Source organism: Phascolarctos cinereus, unplaced genomic scaffold, assembly GCF_003287225.1.
Source record: "Phascolarctos cinereus isolate Bilbo 61053 unplaced genomic scaffold, phaCin_HiC Scaffold_3;HRSCAF=262, whole genome shotgun sequence".
Taxonomy (NCBI): domain Eukaryota; kingdom Metazoa; phylum Chordata; class Mammalia; order Diprotodontia; family Phascolarctidae; genus Phascolarctos; species Phascolarctos cinereus.
The window spans coordinates 118492719-118511354 of record NW_027555736.1 but is presented as its reverse complement, the minus strand read 5'-3'; the positions used below and the strand labels follow the sequence as shown (position 1 = coordinate 118511354).

The window sequence follows — 18636 nt, the reverse complement described above, 5'->3', positions numbered from 1 at the left end:
CCCTGGGCAAGTCACTTAACTCTGATTGCCTAAGCAAAAAAAAAGTTGCTAAAGATCCGTTGTAGTTGTTGTTTACAACTGATTAATCTCATCACATGCTGCCTGCTAAAATTGTGGGGGAAATACAAAATAACAGTCTCTCCCTTCAAGAAGTTAACAGAAAAGGAGATTTAAAGCTAATATGAATGGAACAATTGAAAAACTACTAAACTTGTCCTGGACGAATTAAAAGGAAAGGGGATTTTTTTCATATCTTGGTCAGGATAGATGTGACAGCAGTGGTAGCTAAATCATGCCATATCTGTAACATGGAAAGAACCACAGGAGCTGGGGTAGAAAGCGTGAACTTGGGAAAAATCAGTCAGGCTAGTTGGGGTTGTTGGTTCGTTCCTGCCTGGCCTATTCCTTTATAATTAACTCAGGGACTGAACATATGAAAAAACAGACAAGGAGGGCAGGGAGAAACTATTCCAGTCTTACATAACCTCCATCTATTAACTTTCTTATGTAAAAACTCCTTTCCCTATGGGGTAAAACTCCTCATGTATCCCTCCAGTACAGCTCCAGGTACCTGAACACTTTACTCTCCTATAAACTGCCCACAAGTGGAAGATTTCACACATTTTATTACACTGTTGGAAGCAGGTGATGCTCACAGAGTAGTTGTCTTGGAATCCCTCTTAGGGTGCCGAAGAATCCACAGGACTAGTGATGGTCCACTTGCTCCCCTCCTCAGGTACCCATATTTGATAGGCCCCTGAGGGGGAAATACTACACACAACCATAGCCAAAGAGCTACCTTGTGACAGGGGAGGAAGCTAGGCCCCCCTCTCCCTTTTCTCAATTGCTACCTAATATAGCTGCCTGTCTGGCCAGACACAGCTACTTCTACATTTTTGTTCCTTGTGTAGCAACAGGCACTGTGTGCATTAAGCATTATGCAAAAAGTTAAGAACCAAGGCCTGAAGGGGCTCTAAGCCCCAGCCCTGGTAATGGAAGTGAGCCCAAATTTTTCACTCCTTCTCCTTATTGGGTTTGATAAGCCCGTATTCCACTGCCTTTGCAAGACAGGCAGTTGCTGCCCTTGTGACTGCTCCAGCATCACCCTTGGCGAGCACAGAAAGGATCTCCAACACCTCACTCTCCATTAGTTTTACTGCGATTTCCCTGGAAGCTTCCACCATGTTCAGCACCACTACAGCACCACGGTGCTGCAGCTCCACATTAGGACTCAATAGCAGTGCTTGTAGGATCTCTAGCCAATGTGTTGTCTAGGAAAAAGAAAAAAGACCTGGTCATAGATTCACTCTCTCAGAGAGAAAATGTGTCAGGTTCTTCCAATACAGAAGTGGGATCACCTACCCAGAAATGGGTTCTCCTCACTCAAACAACATAGTAGATCTATACCTATTCCAGGGATGAATGGCACAAACCTTGCTCCTACATGGCAATTTGAACACTTAAAAGATTGCTGCCTCACCCCAGTTAACAAAGAAGGAAAAGTACTGAGACAGTGAAGACTATTATTGATACAAAGTAAGATGACACTCACCACTTGGGTGATTCGAATACAAAGTCGGGGCAGTAGTGAGGTCAGCATGGCAAGTCCACCTGATGCTGCACGGCGTAGGAGCTCATCTTCTTCTCCACTGTAAAGCACCAGTAACTTTAGTCGGTCATTACCTTCAGCCAGAAACAAATCTTGCACCTAAAATGGGAAAAGTTAGTGAAGAATAATATATTCTTTAGAGAATAGCCTAGTGTAGTGAAAAGAACTTGCCTTCTTAAAAAATTGTTGCCTTTTATATGCATTTGACATATTTGATAGAATGGAAAGAGTACTCAAGTTGGAGTCAGAAAATATTAGAGAATTCAAACCCTGACATTTACAATCTATGATCTTAGGCTAGTCACTTCACCTGTTTCTTTATCTATAAGATAAGCATGATAACGCCCGTAGTGCATACCTCAGAGATATGTTTTCAGTATCAAAGAGACAAGGCATGGAAAAAGCCTTTGGCAAACCTTAAGCTATAAAAATTTCAGCTCTTATTATGAGAATACTTATGCCCCTTTCTTCTTATTGTCCCCTAAGCATGGAATCTACATTGGGTAGCCTGCCCCTCCTCCCTGGCCCCTTACCTCCTTGCTCATGGCCATGTTACACATGCACTCAGTGGCTGCACAACGGATCATTTCATGCTCCTCAAACATGTAGCCCTCAATCATTGGCACCGCCTTCTCCTTCAGGATTTTCTGCCTGTGGGAGCAGAAGCCAGCATTGTGAAGGTCCCACTACATATATCCATCTCTTGCCTTACTCAACTCAGTACTTGCAGGCCAGAGATTTTCCTCAGTAGCAGTGAAAACCTCCATTTTCCAACAGAGGCTCACCATCACCCACTAAAATCCAAAGGGCACCTGTTCAATTTCCTATTAGCTCTGGCTCATCAATCAAACAGGATTTAAGTAGGCTGGAGAGTAAGAATAAGAGACAGTAGCCCTGGCTTGAAAGAAGAGGGAACTTACTTTGCTGGCTGTGAGTTCCAGGGACATAGGTACTTCATCTTACCTAAGCCTCTCACTGATCCCTGCCAGGTTGGTCAAAGCCATTAGTGCTTCAAAGTTCTGAAGCCCTGAGCAGTTGAGATGCAGTAGGGAGACAAGGGGGCGGACAACTTCATAGACCTGAAATACAAACACTGGCACCTTAGAGATGTTTATACCTATCTTTTCCCTTACCTCCCCAACTCAGAGAACACCCCTCCTGAGAAACAATGAAGTAGGGTTACACTATTAAAGGCATTACACTCATTCTAACATTGTCCCCCACGCTATTCCCTCTCTACAGATGATCAAAGGCACCATTTTGGTCCCATTTTAAGAAACAGTACCAATACAGAGAAAATCACTGTCTAGCAATGAAGGAGGAAGAAGTTAAGTAGGGCAGAGAGAGGGGAAAAAATATACCCGTTCTCCAGGAAATGTCATCTCAGGGTTAGAGGTGATGGTGATCTTGGCAAGAGCTTGTGCTGCTTTAGTCTGCCCAATATCTGTGCCCTCCAGAGCTAAGGGCAGTAAGGCCTGAAAAGTAATATCCCACCCCCCCAAAAAAAGATTTTATCTTTAAATAAGGAACTGAAATTTTAAAAAATTAGGAAAATATCAAAGTTATATTCTTATGTATTGACGTAAGTATGCCATAAAATAACAATAGTTTACACTTAAGTGTTTATTTCATTTGGTTTTTCAAACAATACATTATAACATCCTCATTTTAAGATGAGAAAACTGACAGAGGGTAAGTCATTTGCCCAATGTCACACTAAGTGGCAGAGCCAGGACCTGAACCTAGTTCTGACTCCAAGACCGTTGCTCTTTCCTCTACAGAACACTAAATTGTATAAAATAATATATATACCAAATGCAATAATATGCTAGAGGACATAAATGACTCATTTTCAGTAAAGGGATAAACTTGAAATAGTTTTTCTAATAGTGGTGATGGGTTTGCATTAATTTGTTCACACTGTCTTTTAGTACCTCTTATCTTCACTGGCAGAAATTCTTTAATGATGCTTAAGTGGGCTTAAGGGTACAATCTTTGTTTGAGAAATCTAGCAAAAATTATTAGAGGTTGTATTCTCTCTTGTTGTATGATCTATATGGAAATGCTAATTCTATTTGGTGTTGACATTCAAAATAATATTAATAAGCTATATATGTATATGATCTATATATGTATACATACAAAAAAATGAAAGCTCGCTGTTGAATACAGACTGAAATCTACACTCTTTAATCAAGACTTTCTTGTTTTGGACCTAAGGCCAAAGCAAAATTCCCAGAACAAAGAGTGAGCACATTGTGATTTTCAGAGTAAATTACATAATCTAACACAGAACAGAATTGAAGTGAGTTTCTGAACATGAAAAGGTAACAATGCAAAATGCTGTGAGTCATGAGGTCTTGGGCAAAAAAAATAATTTGGGCCTCAAATTTCTTTACTTGTAAACTAAAGGTTAGACATGATTATGCCTAAGAAGATTCATTTTCACTGCTAAAATTTTGACTCTCTAAGCCTTTGCCTCTGGTATACAATGTCACTTTTACAGCTAATGATCTTAGGTTAGCAGAAGAAAGTAACCACCAAAGGTAGCTTACCTTGCCCCCTCCCTGAGCAACAACACTCCCACGGTCTTCTGCTTCTTACCAATGCTAGGAAGACTCTGTGGGTAGAAACCTAATTAGCTATGGCTTGGAGGTCAAGGGAACAGGGTTCTTTCTTGGCCTAGGCACTTGGTCCAATGCTAGGCAAACAGCTAAATGACTAGAGTTTCTATAGGGTTTGCCCCAAGCAAGACTTTCTCATGTGAGGAAATGAAGCCTTAATAATTCTGTGTAGTTGCTAGCCAACACCTAACCATCTCTTAGCCCTGAATGGGTCACCTGTCCCTCACCAGACACCCCCCTGGTTCCCGGGTGCACCTGGAGAGCAGCTCTCGGCAAGAATTGGTGAGCACTGGGTTTTCATTCTTCACCATGCACGTGAGAGCTGATACCACACCAGCTGTAAGCAACTTCTTCACTCGTGATCGAACATAACTTGGTTTATCCTGGGGAAAAATTATAGTTCAACAGAAAACCACAACTAACAAATAGTACATACAGTACTCCTCCTTACGGTCAGCAGAACTAAAGACACTTAAAAAGAAAGGAACTTAGTGAGAATGAATTGTTAAACACTAAATTAACAAAATAAAAAAATATTTCCCAGTTAATCTTTAGAAACAGCAAACACTCATTTGTTTAGGATAACTTAACTTTTTCAGGCCTCTATTACTCTATCTGTAAGATGATAACTTTGGACCAGATGTTATTATTTCAAGGTCTTTTTCAGCTCTAATTCTATGATTTGGGAACACCATCTAGAGTTGGGGAAACCATGTCCCTTCTAGCCCAATGCTCCTGTGATTTAAAGAAGTACCCATCACCCACCTCTCACTTACCCCTGCTCACCTTAGGATGCTGCTCAGGTACATGTTGTTTGGCATACTTGGCCAACTCCAGCATCTGGGGGTCAGGCTCCTCATGATCATAGCTATTGGTACAGTTCACTAATGTTGAAGCCACAGCAAAGAGTACCGACCTGTCCTCCAACTACAAAGAAAAGAAAAAGAATTCAACTGGCTCTGCCTTTGGAGAAAATCCCTAGGGATGAACCATATACTAAATACTGTTACAGAGGAGACATGTCTCAGACAACACTGGAAAAGGCACAAAAGGTCAGGTACAAGCTTCTACCCTTAGAAATCTGAGTGGTTCATTTCTTCTCCACATATATTCCTTAACCCAAGATTCAACTAGGAAGAAGTGGGCCACCCTCTTCTAGTGGCTCCTTTTGCCCAAATACAACATACAGCATTTAAGTTATTATTTCCAAAAGCCAAAAATGGTCTCAGGTTTTATAAAGGTAAACAGTAGTTTACCATCCTCACCAATGGTAGTCCAACTTCTAAAATTACCTGAGTCGCATACAAGGGACACCAAAAGTACACCTCATTCAATGTACAGAGCAGAGCTACATTAAGAGTGGGGAGAATGGCTTCTATTTGCTAGGTTCCAAAAATAGCAGCCAAAGCTACTGTGTTAATCTTGCTAGAAAAGATATGATGCAATCCTTCCATTAGTTTCAGTCCAGCCAAGGGAAGGAAGTGGGGCAGGGTAAGGGTTGGGGTAATTCCAGGAAGAGAACGAGCAAGTTCTGGTATGGAAGCTCCTCAAAGCTGCCAGGCTGGAAACCCCAGATTACCTTACTAAGCTGGAACATGGCCTTCAGAGCTGCCTCATCTTCCACAAACTCTTCTTTCACATCTGCATCAAAAGTCAAGTAGGCAAGGCCCTCCACTGCCCAGCGCCGGGTGCTTGAATCAATTCCATCGTTACATAGCCACCTGGAGGTAGTAGGAAAAGAGAACATCAACAAAATGAGAGCTGGGGAAAGACATCAGCAAGATAAATGAGGAAAACCCAAGCGTATCTGGTTTGTGTACACTAATGCTCTGGAGAGGGCTTACTTGGAGCAAAAGATCTAAAGGCATGAAATGGAAAGGTTGAATGGAAGGCTGAAAAAGAGGTTAGAGTTAGAATTTTTTTAAAAGTAGAAGACTGTCCCTTCTACATTCAAGTCATACTCTTCAACAAAGAAAAATAGCTAGAGAAGGCTCCCACCCCATATCCCTAGTGTTTCTTCCATGAAATCTAGTTAGCTAAGCTGGATTGGATGGACACTTGGATTCCATAATCATATCAACTCTTATCATATAATCATATATGTATCATATAATCATATATAATCACATCAAACTTACTTTCGACACTGCTTGGCTAGTTTGAGGGTGGAACCTTCTGCAAACTGCTTCATGCTAAAATCTGTACCTCCAGCTGATCCTAGCTTACAGAGCCCCTGGAAGAAAAAGGAAAGCACAAGTTTTGATGGGCTCTGTGGAATGTAGGAAGAGACTACACCTTTCACATATTGTAATTTGCCTTATGAAACTTTTGAGGTGCTTACTGAGATGATGTTCTACCTATTGCATATCCATGGAGATGAAAGAGCCCAAGAAGTTTTATAAAAACTAAGAGGTCTTCAGCTATCACAAGAAATATCAACACTTTGTATCATTTATTTTGGGCATGAGTGGGTAGGATATTCATTCAGGTGTTTAAAGATACTCCATAGTGGGTAAGTAAGCTAGCATCCACTGGAGATGAACATCCTGCCAGCCATTGTAGGTCTCATACCCACAGCCTAAATGGCACTCAATCTTAGTGCTCAAGACACCCACCAACATTCCCCCCAGAAACTGCCAGCTTTTGGCTGAGAGGTTTACGGGGAAAGAAATTCCAAATAAGCTCTAAATAAGAACCCCCTAGGAACCAAATGCCCCACAGGAAATATAGTTAGATTAGTTCTATAATACTTCTTTATAGTCACAGATAGCTTTAGTTACAAAGCACTGTTACATATGTAATCTTACTTAATCCTCACAATAACTTTGGGAGAAGCAAGACAGGTTTTATTATCCTTATTTTACAAATAAAACTGAGGCTCATTGTGAGGTAAAACAACCTGCATGAAGTCATGCTAATGGGAGGAATGAGGATCTGAATCCAGACTTTATGACTTTTAGCCCAAAATTCTTTCCATTACACTAAAGGTTATTAACCTGAGATACATGGACTCCCCACAGAAACTATGAACAGATTTGGGGGGGGGGTGTCTTTATTTTCAATAAATTGGTTTCCTTTGTATTTTCCTATTTTATGTACTTAAAAATATCATTCTACCCATCACACAAGAAAGTTTAAAAACTCCTACTCAATACTAATGCTGCATATCTATAGTAAAAATATCCAAATACTAGTGTCGGAGAAAATAGCTTTCCTCACAAAACCTGCTCCTGGTGAAGACTTGATTTATCTAAGACCCAGTTCAACTTATCACTTCTATCACAAAACTTTCCTGGCTGATCCTAACCTGCACCGATCACCTACCTCCTTTTTATTACTGTAGGACTTCCTGCTCTGCCTCAGGGGCAGCATACAGCAGCAGAAGAGTTGGAGTCAGAAAACCTGGGTTCAAATCCCAGCTTTGTCACATATTAGTTGTGACACTTCACTTTTCTGAGACTGTTCCCTCATGCATAAAATAAGGGAGTTGGAGATGACCTTTAAATGACATTTGGCTTAATTTGGCACTTAGCACACATTACTTTGTAGTGTTATCTTTTTTATATGGGTATGTCTCCCCAGCTAGATTGTCAGCCCCTTGAAGGCAAAAACCACATCTCATACTTCATTGTATCCTTAGTGGTTACATATATGGTTAATACATACTTGATTATGAAAGTGAAAATAGAGTTCATCAAGACTGTCCCTCCCATTCCCAGGCCCAGGGTCCAGTCTCACCACTAGGGCCCGAATTCGGATGCTGTCCTTTTCACTTCGCTTGTAGAGGTCCTTAAGAAGTGAAACACCATTGGCAGTAATAAATGAGGCACGCTTGGCCTTTCCAGCTGCATAGATCAATGCCTCCACAGCTACCAGCTGTTCTGCCTCATTTTCTGAGGCACACAGGGCAATCACACTCTCCATGACACCACTCAGTTCCAAGGCCCGGTTGCCAGCTTCACAAGGGCCCTGCAGGAGGCAGGAGACTGTCTGAATAGCCCGTAGCTTCCCAGCCAGCCCTCGGTCCTCAAACCAGCTCCTGGGAAAAACAGATCCAATGGTCATGCTTACACTAGGGTTCTCATATTTTGTTATCTCTCCCTGGTTAATCTTCCAGGTTACTCCTTCCTTATGAGGATACCCAGATAATAGGACACTTGAACAGTAAAAGTAGGAAAAAATGGGAATGGGAAAGAACTATATCATTTTGACTCTAACTGCTGTGGCTTAGTCATCTAAGAATCTAAGTCAGTCAGATTATCCATTTTAAACAGAAAATAAACATTACCTTCTGAAGTCAGGGAAGAAACTTCTCTGACATGAAGTTATACTGGGATAGGGAACTGAACCTGGGATTATTTTCTAGATCTTGCTATCCTTTTCTAAAGCTGCTCTACTTGCTGAAAACCCTTCCCTGATGGTTCTTGCTCTGGGGATTAGGATTTTGTTTTGCATGACACTGAAAATGGAAGTTGGTGGGTATTTTCTTACTTGATGTAACTTTCACAGAGTCGGTGGAAATTTTCCCTCTCTGCGTCACACTTCAGATCATCAAAGAGTTTATTAAGGAGAACGGAGGCACTCATCCGGCTATTCTCTGTCACAGCAATGTCTCCAGGAGGTTCCTGAACTGAACCTCCCACTTCCAGAATCTTTTTTAAACCTGAAAAGACATTTTTACTTAGATACAATTCCGGACTGTATGAGGTCAAGGAGAACAGATTTCGATGTAGGAAGCTGGAGAGGCACAGATGACGTTTTCAGGAAGGAATGCTGCACAGGTCTGTGAACACACAGACTGGTAGGAACTGGAGACAAAGCAGTTCTGGCAAAGCCAGCAACAGGGTGAAAAGTCAGCAATAGGATTTCCATTAATACAACTGTACATGACTATTTAAAGTTCCCCATAACCCAGTCACTTTCTAACTTCCTAGTCTTCTCATACTTTATTTCCCTCCACACACTCCATGGTCCAGCAACGCTGTCTTGAACACAATACTCCGCCTCTTATCCCTGTGCCTTGGAACTGGCTGTTTTCTATGCCTGGAATGCTCTCCTTCCTCACCTCTGCCTCTTAGTTTCCCAGGCTTCCTTCAAGACTCAGCTAAAAGTTCACCTTTTCCCAGGTTTTCCCCAGCTACTCAGACTACTTTCCATTTATTCTGTATATACCTTGTGTGTATTTAGTTATTTACACGTTGTCTCCCCCTCTGCAATTAAGTTGCTTGAGAGCTGAGACTGTTTTTTACTTTCCTTTATATTTCTAGCCCTTAGAGTGCCTGGTACATGGTAAGCTCATAATAAATGCTTGTTGCCTGACAAAAAAAGCACAAAATATTCATAGCGGCATTTAAAATTTAATTATTATTGATATATTTTGTTTTACATCACCTTAATTTCTTTTTTTCTTTCTTTTTTTTTGGCAATTGGGGTTAAGTGACTTGCCCAGGGTCACACAGCTAGTGCCAAGTGTTTGGTCTGAGGCTGGATTTGAACTCAGGTCCTCCTGACTTCAGGGCCGGTGCTCTATCCACTGCGCCACCTAGCTGCCCCGCGTCACCTTAATTTCTGAATGAAAGGTTGACCCTTCCTTCTCTTCTCCTTTTCTCAGGAAACTAATCTCTTGTAGCAAAGAACAAAAAACCCCCAAAAAAGCAGCTCAGCAAACTAACCAATATATCAACTGAATCTGACAGCATATGCCACATTCTAAAACCACTATTGTCTCCTAATTTCTGCCAAGAAAGGAAGGAGGGACATTTTCCTTCCTTTCTTCATAGACCAGTTTGGTTACTACAATTATACAGTGTTAAGTTTGGGGATCTTTGTTCTTTCCATTTACATTGTTGTAGTCATTGCATAGCAGCACTTTTTGTGGTAGCAAAGAACTAGAAACAAATTACATGCCCATCAACTGGGGAATGGCTAAACAAATTATGGTATATGAATGGGACAGATATTACTGTGCCACAAGAAATGATGAATGTGAAAAATTCAGAAAAGCATAATAAACCATTTTAACTAATATTGAGGAGAACCAGGAAATAAATGTACATAACGTAAATGGAAAGCATTTTAAAAAATAAACTAAAGGCTATGTAATTTTAATGACCAAGTTTAGCCCTAAATAAGTGAACCAAAAATGTTCCTTCCTTCTTTGCCAAGGTGGGGGTCTATGAGTGTGGTACATTGCACATGTTATCAGAGTTGCTTAATTTTGTTGAACAGTGCTACTGCCTCTATCCCCCCACTCTCTTTTTAAATTCTTTGTTATAAGGAATGGTGTATATCTGAAAATGAAGGCAATGTAAACACAAAATATATTGTTACAATTTTTTAATGTAAACTCAAGTTACTATTATTACTAATAATAACCAGCTCCTAGTCACACACAGATTAAGAAAGAATGTCAGCTGAACTTACTCAACTTAAGTAAAAGGACAGACAACACACAGACTCTCAAAGAGTCTCCTCTAAATTTGAGTCTCTTACCTTGGTCAATGACCCAAAGAGTGAGGCTATTGTTGGGGTCTCGAAGTGACTTCCGAGGAACCACTTTAATCAGGAGAGTTAGGGCATTATCTCGACCTTGGGCTGAAACACTCACTTCAGTCAGCAATTCCAAAAGGTTACTTATCAATAACTTCAGTTCCCTAGAAGGATCTGCAAAGATAAAACAATGTTTCCTGGCAGCCTAGCAGCCAATGGGAATGCTAGGCTTACCAAATAACCTAGCGGAGAGGTTAAGGAAATGGGGAAGAGGGTAGAGAAAGTGAATAGAGTAGAATGCCTATTGTTTAGATCTGGACAGACCTCCACTTCTGTTAAGGCGCTTTGTCCCTCCCAGAGCACTCTTATTCAATTCTCAAGTTCCTTTGTTGCTTAGAACTCCAAAGCAATGTATTATGTTTAGGACCCATCTATATCTGTACCATCAAGTGAGTTCTTTATATGATCCATAACAATGAAGCATCATGGGAAGGAAGTCCAAATAAAAACTGGTTGACTTACCCACAATGATAGCACCTTCTTTTCCTCGGAAACCCTTCTTTACTCCTTCCTTGAGAGCATCAAACATGACCTGCAGTAGATGGCATGTAGCAAGGGACACTGACTGGTTCTTGACCCCAAGCATGGCTACTACTCGACGAGTGCCCAGCACACTTAGGGTTGCTACTGTCTGTAGTAGAAAAAACAAGTACTTCAGCTTGGGAATTACCCCTATGAACAGTCCTTATTATGAATGGTTGACAGATCAAGAAACTCTGAAAAAAGTCAGGTCTAAGTGAAAAACAAAGTGGGAGGGTTGGTCTGAGTGTAATTCTACCAAAATAATATCAAGATTGTCCCGTAGCTACAGTTTCTAAAAGAAAACATTTCAGGGAAGTTCCATAATGGTTCATTGCTACTTTACTCCATGTAGGCTTCCCTGGTTCCAAAGCATCCGGTTCAGTTTATTCTCCCCAGGAATGTTATGCAACAACCTAGCAAAAACTATTCAGATGAATGCCAGGCCAAAAAATGCCTAGCTCACTTCTTACCTCAATCACCAAAATTCCAAAATAGCCCTAGAGATCTGGATTTAAATCAGGGAAAATCTCTCTAGTCCCAAGAGGTCTACTTTGGTGCTGGATGAGCTTATAGAAGTTGAAATGAAGGCAGGGGAAGTTCTTGTAACTCCTAGCCTAGAATGGACTTGAAGCTGAGATGAGGGAACAGAGCTCAAGCTTGACTAATAGCTTGTCTAGGGGACACATCAACTTACCTCCATTCTTAGTGCCATCTGAATATTTAGGAGAGCTGTATGACTAAATTAGCTTAGTCCTGCAGTTTTCAATAATCTCTCCATACTTACCCGTGACTGGTGCTCAGAGCATATTCCAACCAACGTTCGTAGAGCTGCCAACATCAGGTCTGTCTCTCCTGTGTCTAGAAGTCGTTGTAAGAGCTGGACCCCATTACTCTGGAAGATCCTCTCAGCCCCAGCATCTTCTCGTGCTAGTACAACAAGATTCTGAGAAGCCTATAGCAATGGAAAAAGAAAAAGTGTTCAAAATTTAGTCAAGGGATCCAACCAGCCTATAAATAACTATATGCCAGAAGTAAACTGTGTAGCACAAAGTACTGGACTAGGAGTTGGGAGACCTAGGTTGTAGTCTCTATTGACATCAAACTCTACAGACCAACCAGGAGGTCACATCATCCCTTGAAGTAAGGCAAGGATATTAATAAAAAGATGCCTTCTTGGTAGCCCCCCACACCCACTTCCTGAAATCGCCAGCCTTTCCAACATAGCTCTTATTCTCTATGTATCTCTTATTTCCACCTATACCTGACAATTCTGTTGTGCACCCTTTTGCATCAGGTGACTGAGGATGAAAGTAGCTGTAGATCCAAAGGATACTCAAACCAAGAGCTCAGTAATAATCTTTGTCCTCAACCTCACTGTGATAAACCAGGTCATAAAGAAACACGTAGCAGTGAACCAATTTACCTAGAACCAGACACTGAACAGGGATAGATGCCAAGAAGTAAAACCTCTTCTAGAGCTAAAGCTACCAGTTATCTACATGTCTTAAGCAGCAACATCCAGATGTCAAAAATACCCAGGGCAAACTAGTATCAAAAGAACACTGGAAATGTTTTACCCCAATATTGATTAAACCAGGTCTATACCTTCTGTTTTTTTTCAGTGCCTTTCTCTTCTGGATCCAGCAAAATCTGGAACATCTGATCCACTTTAGCATCTGTTGAAGACATGTATCGAACCTGGAAAAACCAAAAAGGCACACAGGAAATCACTGTTTCAGAGTTCTTGGATGAAGGCAACAGATACTTCCCCTATTTATTCCCCCAATCCAGTATCCCTCAAGCTCTGCCTTTAAGCAGCAGATATAGGTTGCTATTGCCTACTTAAGCATCTCTAGACCTAGGAATAACAGCCAGGTTAAACTGGTTCTTTAGGCAAGAAAATGTCTGCCTAATAGACCCTCTCAGACTTTAAAGGCTCATTTACTTATAAGTCACACATCCTACTAAAGCAGTAGCAATTTGTATTGATGCTGAAGTAGGGTGTTATTAACAGGAAGATTATTGTTTGGTTTGCTGGCAACCACACCCAAGTATGGCAAAGTCTAATAGTAGTAGAATCATTACCTATAGTATATATTTATAAAGGGTGCCAAAAGAAGTCCTATAACCTGGACCTCTGAAAAAAAGAGATGAGTATAGGTATAGATATATTACTACAAATAACCCCTTAACTTTGATCATTTATTTTGTCTTGTTTTTCAATTTGCATCTATGAGAGCAGCTCTAGTCCTAGGACATTCCCCTATTATAGTCTTCCTTCTACCATGATCTTTGCATTGGAAATGAAATAATAAAAACGGCATTAAGGAGATGATAATCAAGATTAACCCAGAAGACAGTAAGAGATCACCCAGTTGCCTTTGATGAATTCAAGTCATCTGATCCAGATGAACTCCCACTTGGGTAGTAAAAAATGTGATAATTAAGCCATTGTCAGTACTATATTTAACACGATCATGGAAAATGGGAGAAATACCATAGGTCTAGAGAAGGGAAGATAAAAGGTTTGGTAAACCATGGGCTAATGAGCTCAACTTTTAATGCTGGGGAAATTCTAGAACAGATCATTAATAAGATGATTAGTGAATGTCTAACATAGAAAGCAGTGATTACAAATGCAACGAGTGTAGCTTCATCAAGGACAAGTCATACTGGACCAACCTTATTTCCTTTTAACAAGGTTACTAAATTGGCAGATCAAAGGAAGAATACAGATATAATTTATCTAGATTTTGGCAAGTATATCATAAGTATTCCATACTGTTCTTGTGGAAAAAATGGAGAACTGTGGTTTAGGTGGTAATATAATTTGATCTAGAAGTGCTGGAGAAGCAGTATGGCATAGTGCTAAAGAGCTGGTCTTGAAAACAGGAAGATCCAAGTTCATGACTTACCTCTGACACATACTGGCTATATGACCCTGGGCAAGTCACAACCTCTCAGTATTCTAGGCAACTCTCTAAGACTGTAAGTTGCAGAGAAAGTGGTGACTAGCATTAGTAGATAGAGTTCCCTATATCAATAAAATCTAAGGTCCAGTCCCTACCCTATCCAGAATGCAAAAAGTTACCTTTAATGATTCAATGTCAACTTGACAGGAAGTTTTCAGTGGAGAGCCCCAGAGACTATGTGTATGATCCTGTTCTAGTTAATATTTTTTATCAATGTCTCGGCTAAAGGTACAGACAGCATGTTCATCAAATTTACATATGACACAAAGTTGGCCGGGATAATTAACACACTGGATGACAAATTCAGGATCCAAAGAGATGTAGAGCTTTGGGCTGAATCTAATAAGATGTAATTCAATGAAGGTGAATGTAAATTATTACAACTTCACAAGTACAATATGGGGAGGAACGGTTAGACAGTAGTTTGTATGAAAAATATAGAGGAGATTTGATGTAATGGAAGCTCAAAATAAATCAGCAGTGTAATATGGCAGCCTCCAATTTTAATGTGAGCTTGGGCAACATTAAGTGAGGTATAGCTTCCCAGAATAAAGAGGTAAGAGCCTCTCTGTACTCTGAATTAGTCAAACCATAAAATGTGGAGTATTGTGTTCAGCTATAGCTACAACAGTTTAAAATGAATATTGATAAACTAGAGAGTATCAGTCCAGATAAGGGCAATAAGGAAGACGAAAGGCTTTCAGTCTATGCTATAGGAAGGAATTAGGGGGCCAATTCTCTTAAAGAGAAAATTTGAGATGGGGGAGACAGACATGATAGTTGTCTTCAACTATCTGAAGGGCTGTCAAATGGAAGAGAGATTGGATTTCTTCTGACAGCAGAATGAGGAGCAAGAGATGAAAATTGCAAAAAGGCAAATTTATACTTGTTGGAAAAAATACTTTCTAAAAATCAGACCTGTCCAAAACTGGAACAGATTGCCTCAGGAGGTGGTAGGATCTTTCTCCCTGAAGGATGTCCATTTGTCAGATATGTTATAGATGGAATTCTTTTCAGGTATGGCTAGACTAAATGGATGCTGAAGTTTCTTCCCACTATAAAATTCTATTATTCTGTCATTCTAATAATCAAGAATTCACTGCACAATCATGGAACATCAAATATATGGAAGACACTGCATTTGGCATTGCAAGGCCTATAAAACTGTATAAGGGACAGTTTCTGTTCTCTTTCAGTTTGCAGTCTAAGAGAGGCTATAAGGTGAGTAGATAAATAATTATGACACAATACTTATTCATATTTAAAAATTCAGAACTGCTTTGGTGACTCATGTTCAGTTTCTGGTTCACTCTGACCCCCAGATCCTTTCCTGCCATACTTCCTTTCCAGCCATTTTCCCCTTCTATATTTATTTACATACCTTCTCTTGAATGTGGCCCCCTAGACTCCGTAGGGCCTCCTGGAAGACTTTGTTCTTGGGTTCCAGGCTTACACACCTCTGCAGGTCAAGGATGGCCTGATCAAGGCGGCCCAGTTTCTCTAGTGCTTGGCTCCGTCGAAAAAGCGCTTTCACATCCCCACCATCGGTTGCAATGGCTGAGCACAAATAGGAGTTGTGTCAGCACTCATGAGGCCACCATCTCCAGAGAAGAGCATCAAGGAAAGATCTCAAGGGCCAGAAGTAGAAGGGGACTGATGCAGGGCTTGGCACTTCAGCATCAGAAAAGGTGAGGTAGCTGCAGAAAAGGAAATGCCCCAGGAAGTGGGAAAGAGAGAAGACAAGTGTGGTCCTAGGAAAGGAGAAAACCTTGTGACCAGCGCTGAGCCCCAGCTGATAAAATTAATCTCTTTCCTAAGAAAAATTCCACAACCTGATAGTAAAGACCAATTTCTCCTACCTTTGGATGCATCAGCTTCAGCTTTAGAATAATCTTCCTATGGAAGAGAGAAAAATAATGAAATAGCTAATTTTAATTTCTAAGGAAAAAAAAACTAGGACACTAAACTCTGGGTGTTGGAGCTATAGTGGAAAGGACAGCCAGAGGTAACTGTCTTATCTTTGACTAGACAACTATTAGAGTGTGATTTACAATAGGAGAAATTTCTGAGCCTCAATTTCTGGGAATGGACTTGACTAGACTCTGGAGATGGGCAAATAGCCAGATAGTTCTCTCTAGGCAACCACTTAAAATCTGAGGGTGAGATTTTCAAACCCAAAGTTAGAAGTAGCTCAGTGTAGTAGAAAAATCATAGATTGGCAGCCAAGGGCAGCTGAGTTTTACTTTCAGCTCTGGGATCTTGGTCAGATTTTTTTCACTTCTCTGGGCCTTAGTTTCCTCATCTTTAAAATGAAAGGACTGTACTGCATGCCCTACAAAAGACCCCTACTAGCTCTAGGATTTTACTAGTTCGATTCACAAATTTATTTTTTCTTCCTGGAGATTCAGAGGTGGCAGCCCCCTCCCTTAACAACTGCCAACCTATGTTGTTCAACCAGGATCGCAGAATTTAGAGCTGGAAGGGACTTTAAAGATCATCTAGCCCAACTAAATCCAAAGTAGTCAAGAAGCTTCTTTCAAGTCTCTGCTGCAAGAAGCTTTTCTGGTTCTCCTTAATCTTAATGCCTTCCTGTTAAGATTATTTCTAATTTATCCTATAGGTATGTTGTTGGTTCAGAGCTGCTTGCGTTTTGTCTTCCCCCTTAGAAAGTGGGCTCCTCGAGAGCTAGAGCTGGTTCTTTTTTCCCCTTTGCCTTTTTTGCATCCTCCAGGGCGCTTAGCACAGTGACTTGACTTGAGCTCCGAATCAGCCCCCGAGGCCCTGAAGAAGACCTTTGGCTGGAAGCCCCAGGGCCGGGTGGGTCACTCACCAGCTTGAGATGGCAGGCGGCCCGGTTCCGATGCAGGACGGCTTGCTCCTGGGGGGTGGCTGCGACACTCAGGGCCATCGTGTAGGAGGACAGGGCTCCCGCGTAGTCTCCGCCCTTGAAGAGCTCATTGCCTTCCTCCCGCAGCTGCGCCGTCGGGCTCACCTGGGGAAGAGGAGGAGGCTGGGCAGCCGCAGGGAGCGGGCTGGGCAGGGGGCTCGGGAGGAAGAAAGGAGGGCTGGGCGATCATGGCCAGAACGGCTGAATTAGGTGGGGGAGGTGTTCGGAGAAGCCGGGGAAACCAGAAGGCCCTCCACTCACCTCAGTACCTTCCATCGCGCCGCTCCGCTCCGCCCACAAAGAGCGAAGGTGTGGACTGCAGCCTGAACTGTCAGGAACCCTCGCCACGCCCCTCGTCTTCGTACGCAGGGGGCGTGCGCGCTCCGCACCCTAGAGGAGCGCGCACGTATAGCCCGTCTTGGCCCCCGTCCAGCTCCACCCACACAGCGCGCAGGCGCCGGAAGCCCCGCCTATCAGGATTCCTCGCCTCCCCCCTCCTCTCTCTCTCTCTCAGCACGCAGGGGCGCGCACGTATAGCCCTCTCGGTGCGGCTCTGCCGGCACACACTGCGCGCAGGACGCCGCGGCGGTAGGGAATCCTTGCTCCGCCTCTCCTTCCCTTAGGAAGCGGAGCGCGCCCGTCGGCCCCCTCGGCCCAGCAGCGTAGGAAGCCGGAGCTTCCTCTTCCCTCCCGAGTCCTCTAGCCCGTCTCTGACGCTTGGCGCGGCCGGAGGTCTGCAGCTGGCGACCCCAGTCCCAGCAGAAGTGCAGGAGATCCGTGGTCATGAGAGCCACGGGGAGCAAGCTATACAGGCCCAGCGCCACGAGCGGGCCTGGGCCCCTGCGGGAAGCGGGGACAGAGGGACAGGGGAGTCATGAGCGTGAGCGCGGCTTCTAGGCTGGCCTTGCCGCTCCCTGCGCTGGGACGTGGCTCGTGAGGGCCGCCATAGCGTGACTCTCAGCTTACCAAGGGGTTCCCTTACACTCTGAGTGAGGGAAGGGGCAGCGTTAGTCCCATTTTGCGGAGAAAGGACAGGTTAAGTGACTGGCCCTTCTGGTCATACACCTGGTAAATGGCAGAGGTGGGGCTCCAACCCGGGTCTAAATGATTTTTAATCCAGTACACTAATTACTCATCTTTGAAATGAACATATTAGGATTAAATGGTTTCTAGGATGCCTGCAGCCTGTGTTTCTAAGGAGGGGCTTGGCTGATTCACTCCTGCTGGCAGGAGTGTTTTCTTCTCTCCAAAGCTTTCCTATTAGTAACGTCATTGACAAGTTTTTCATTTCCATATTAGGTTAGGTTTTCTCTTCTGAAGCTCAGAGTTGATAAAGAACCACAGGATCTTAGATTTGGTGTGTCAGACCTCTGACTGATAGTGATGAAAAATTGCACCAATTTTTTTTTCCACTGCTACAAACTCCGGGGCTCCTAGGAATAACTATTCTTCGGTCCCAAGAACAGGAGTCAG

General features: G+C 42.4%; 1 protein-coding gene across 1 annotated transcript; it reads right to left on the bottom strand.

Annotated features, from left to right (window-relative positions):
- Positions 1–606: 606 nt before the first annotated feature.
- UNC45A (unc-45 myosin chaperone A) lies at positions 607–17525 on the bottom strand. The gene is given in 21 exon segments (XM_020965472.2): positions 607–1271; positions 1553–1708; positions 2143–2260; positions 2573–2688; positions 2971–3084; positions 4165–4210; positions 4212–4229; positions 4489–4616; positions 5020–5160; positions 5813–5954; positions 6372–6466; positions 7972–8272; positions 8725–8896; positions 10726–10896; positions 11245–11413; positions 12089–12256; positions 12910–13002; positions 15658–15833; positions 16136–16172; positions 17107–17268; positions 17425–17525. Coding segments are annotated over 21 exon segments (2796 nt in total). The 5' UTR covers positions 17440–17525; the 3' UTR covers positions 607–1013.
- Between the last annotated feature and the right edge of the window lie 1111 nt (positions 17526–18636).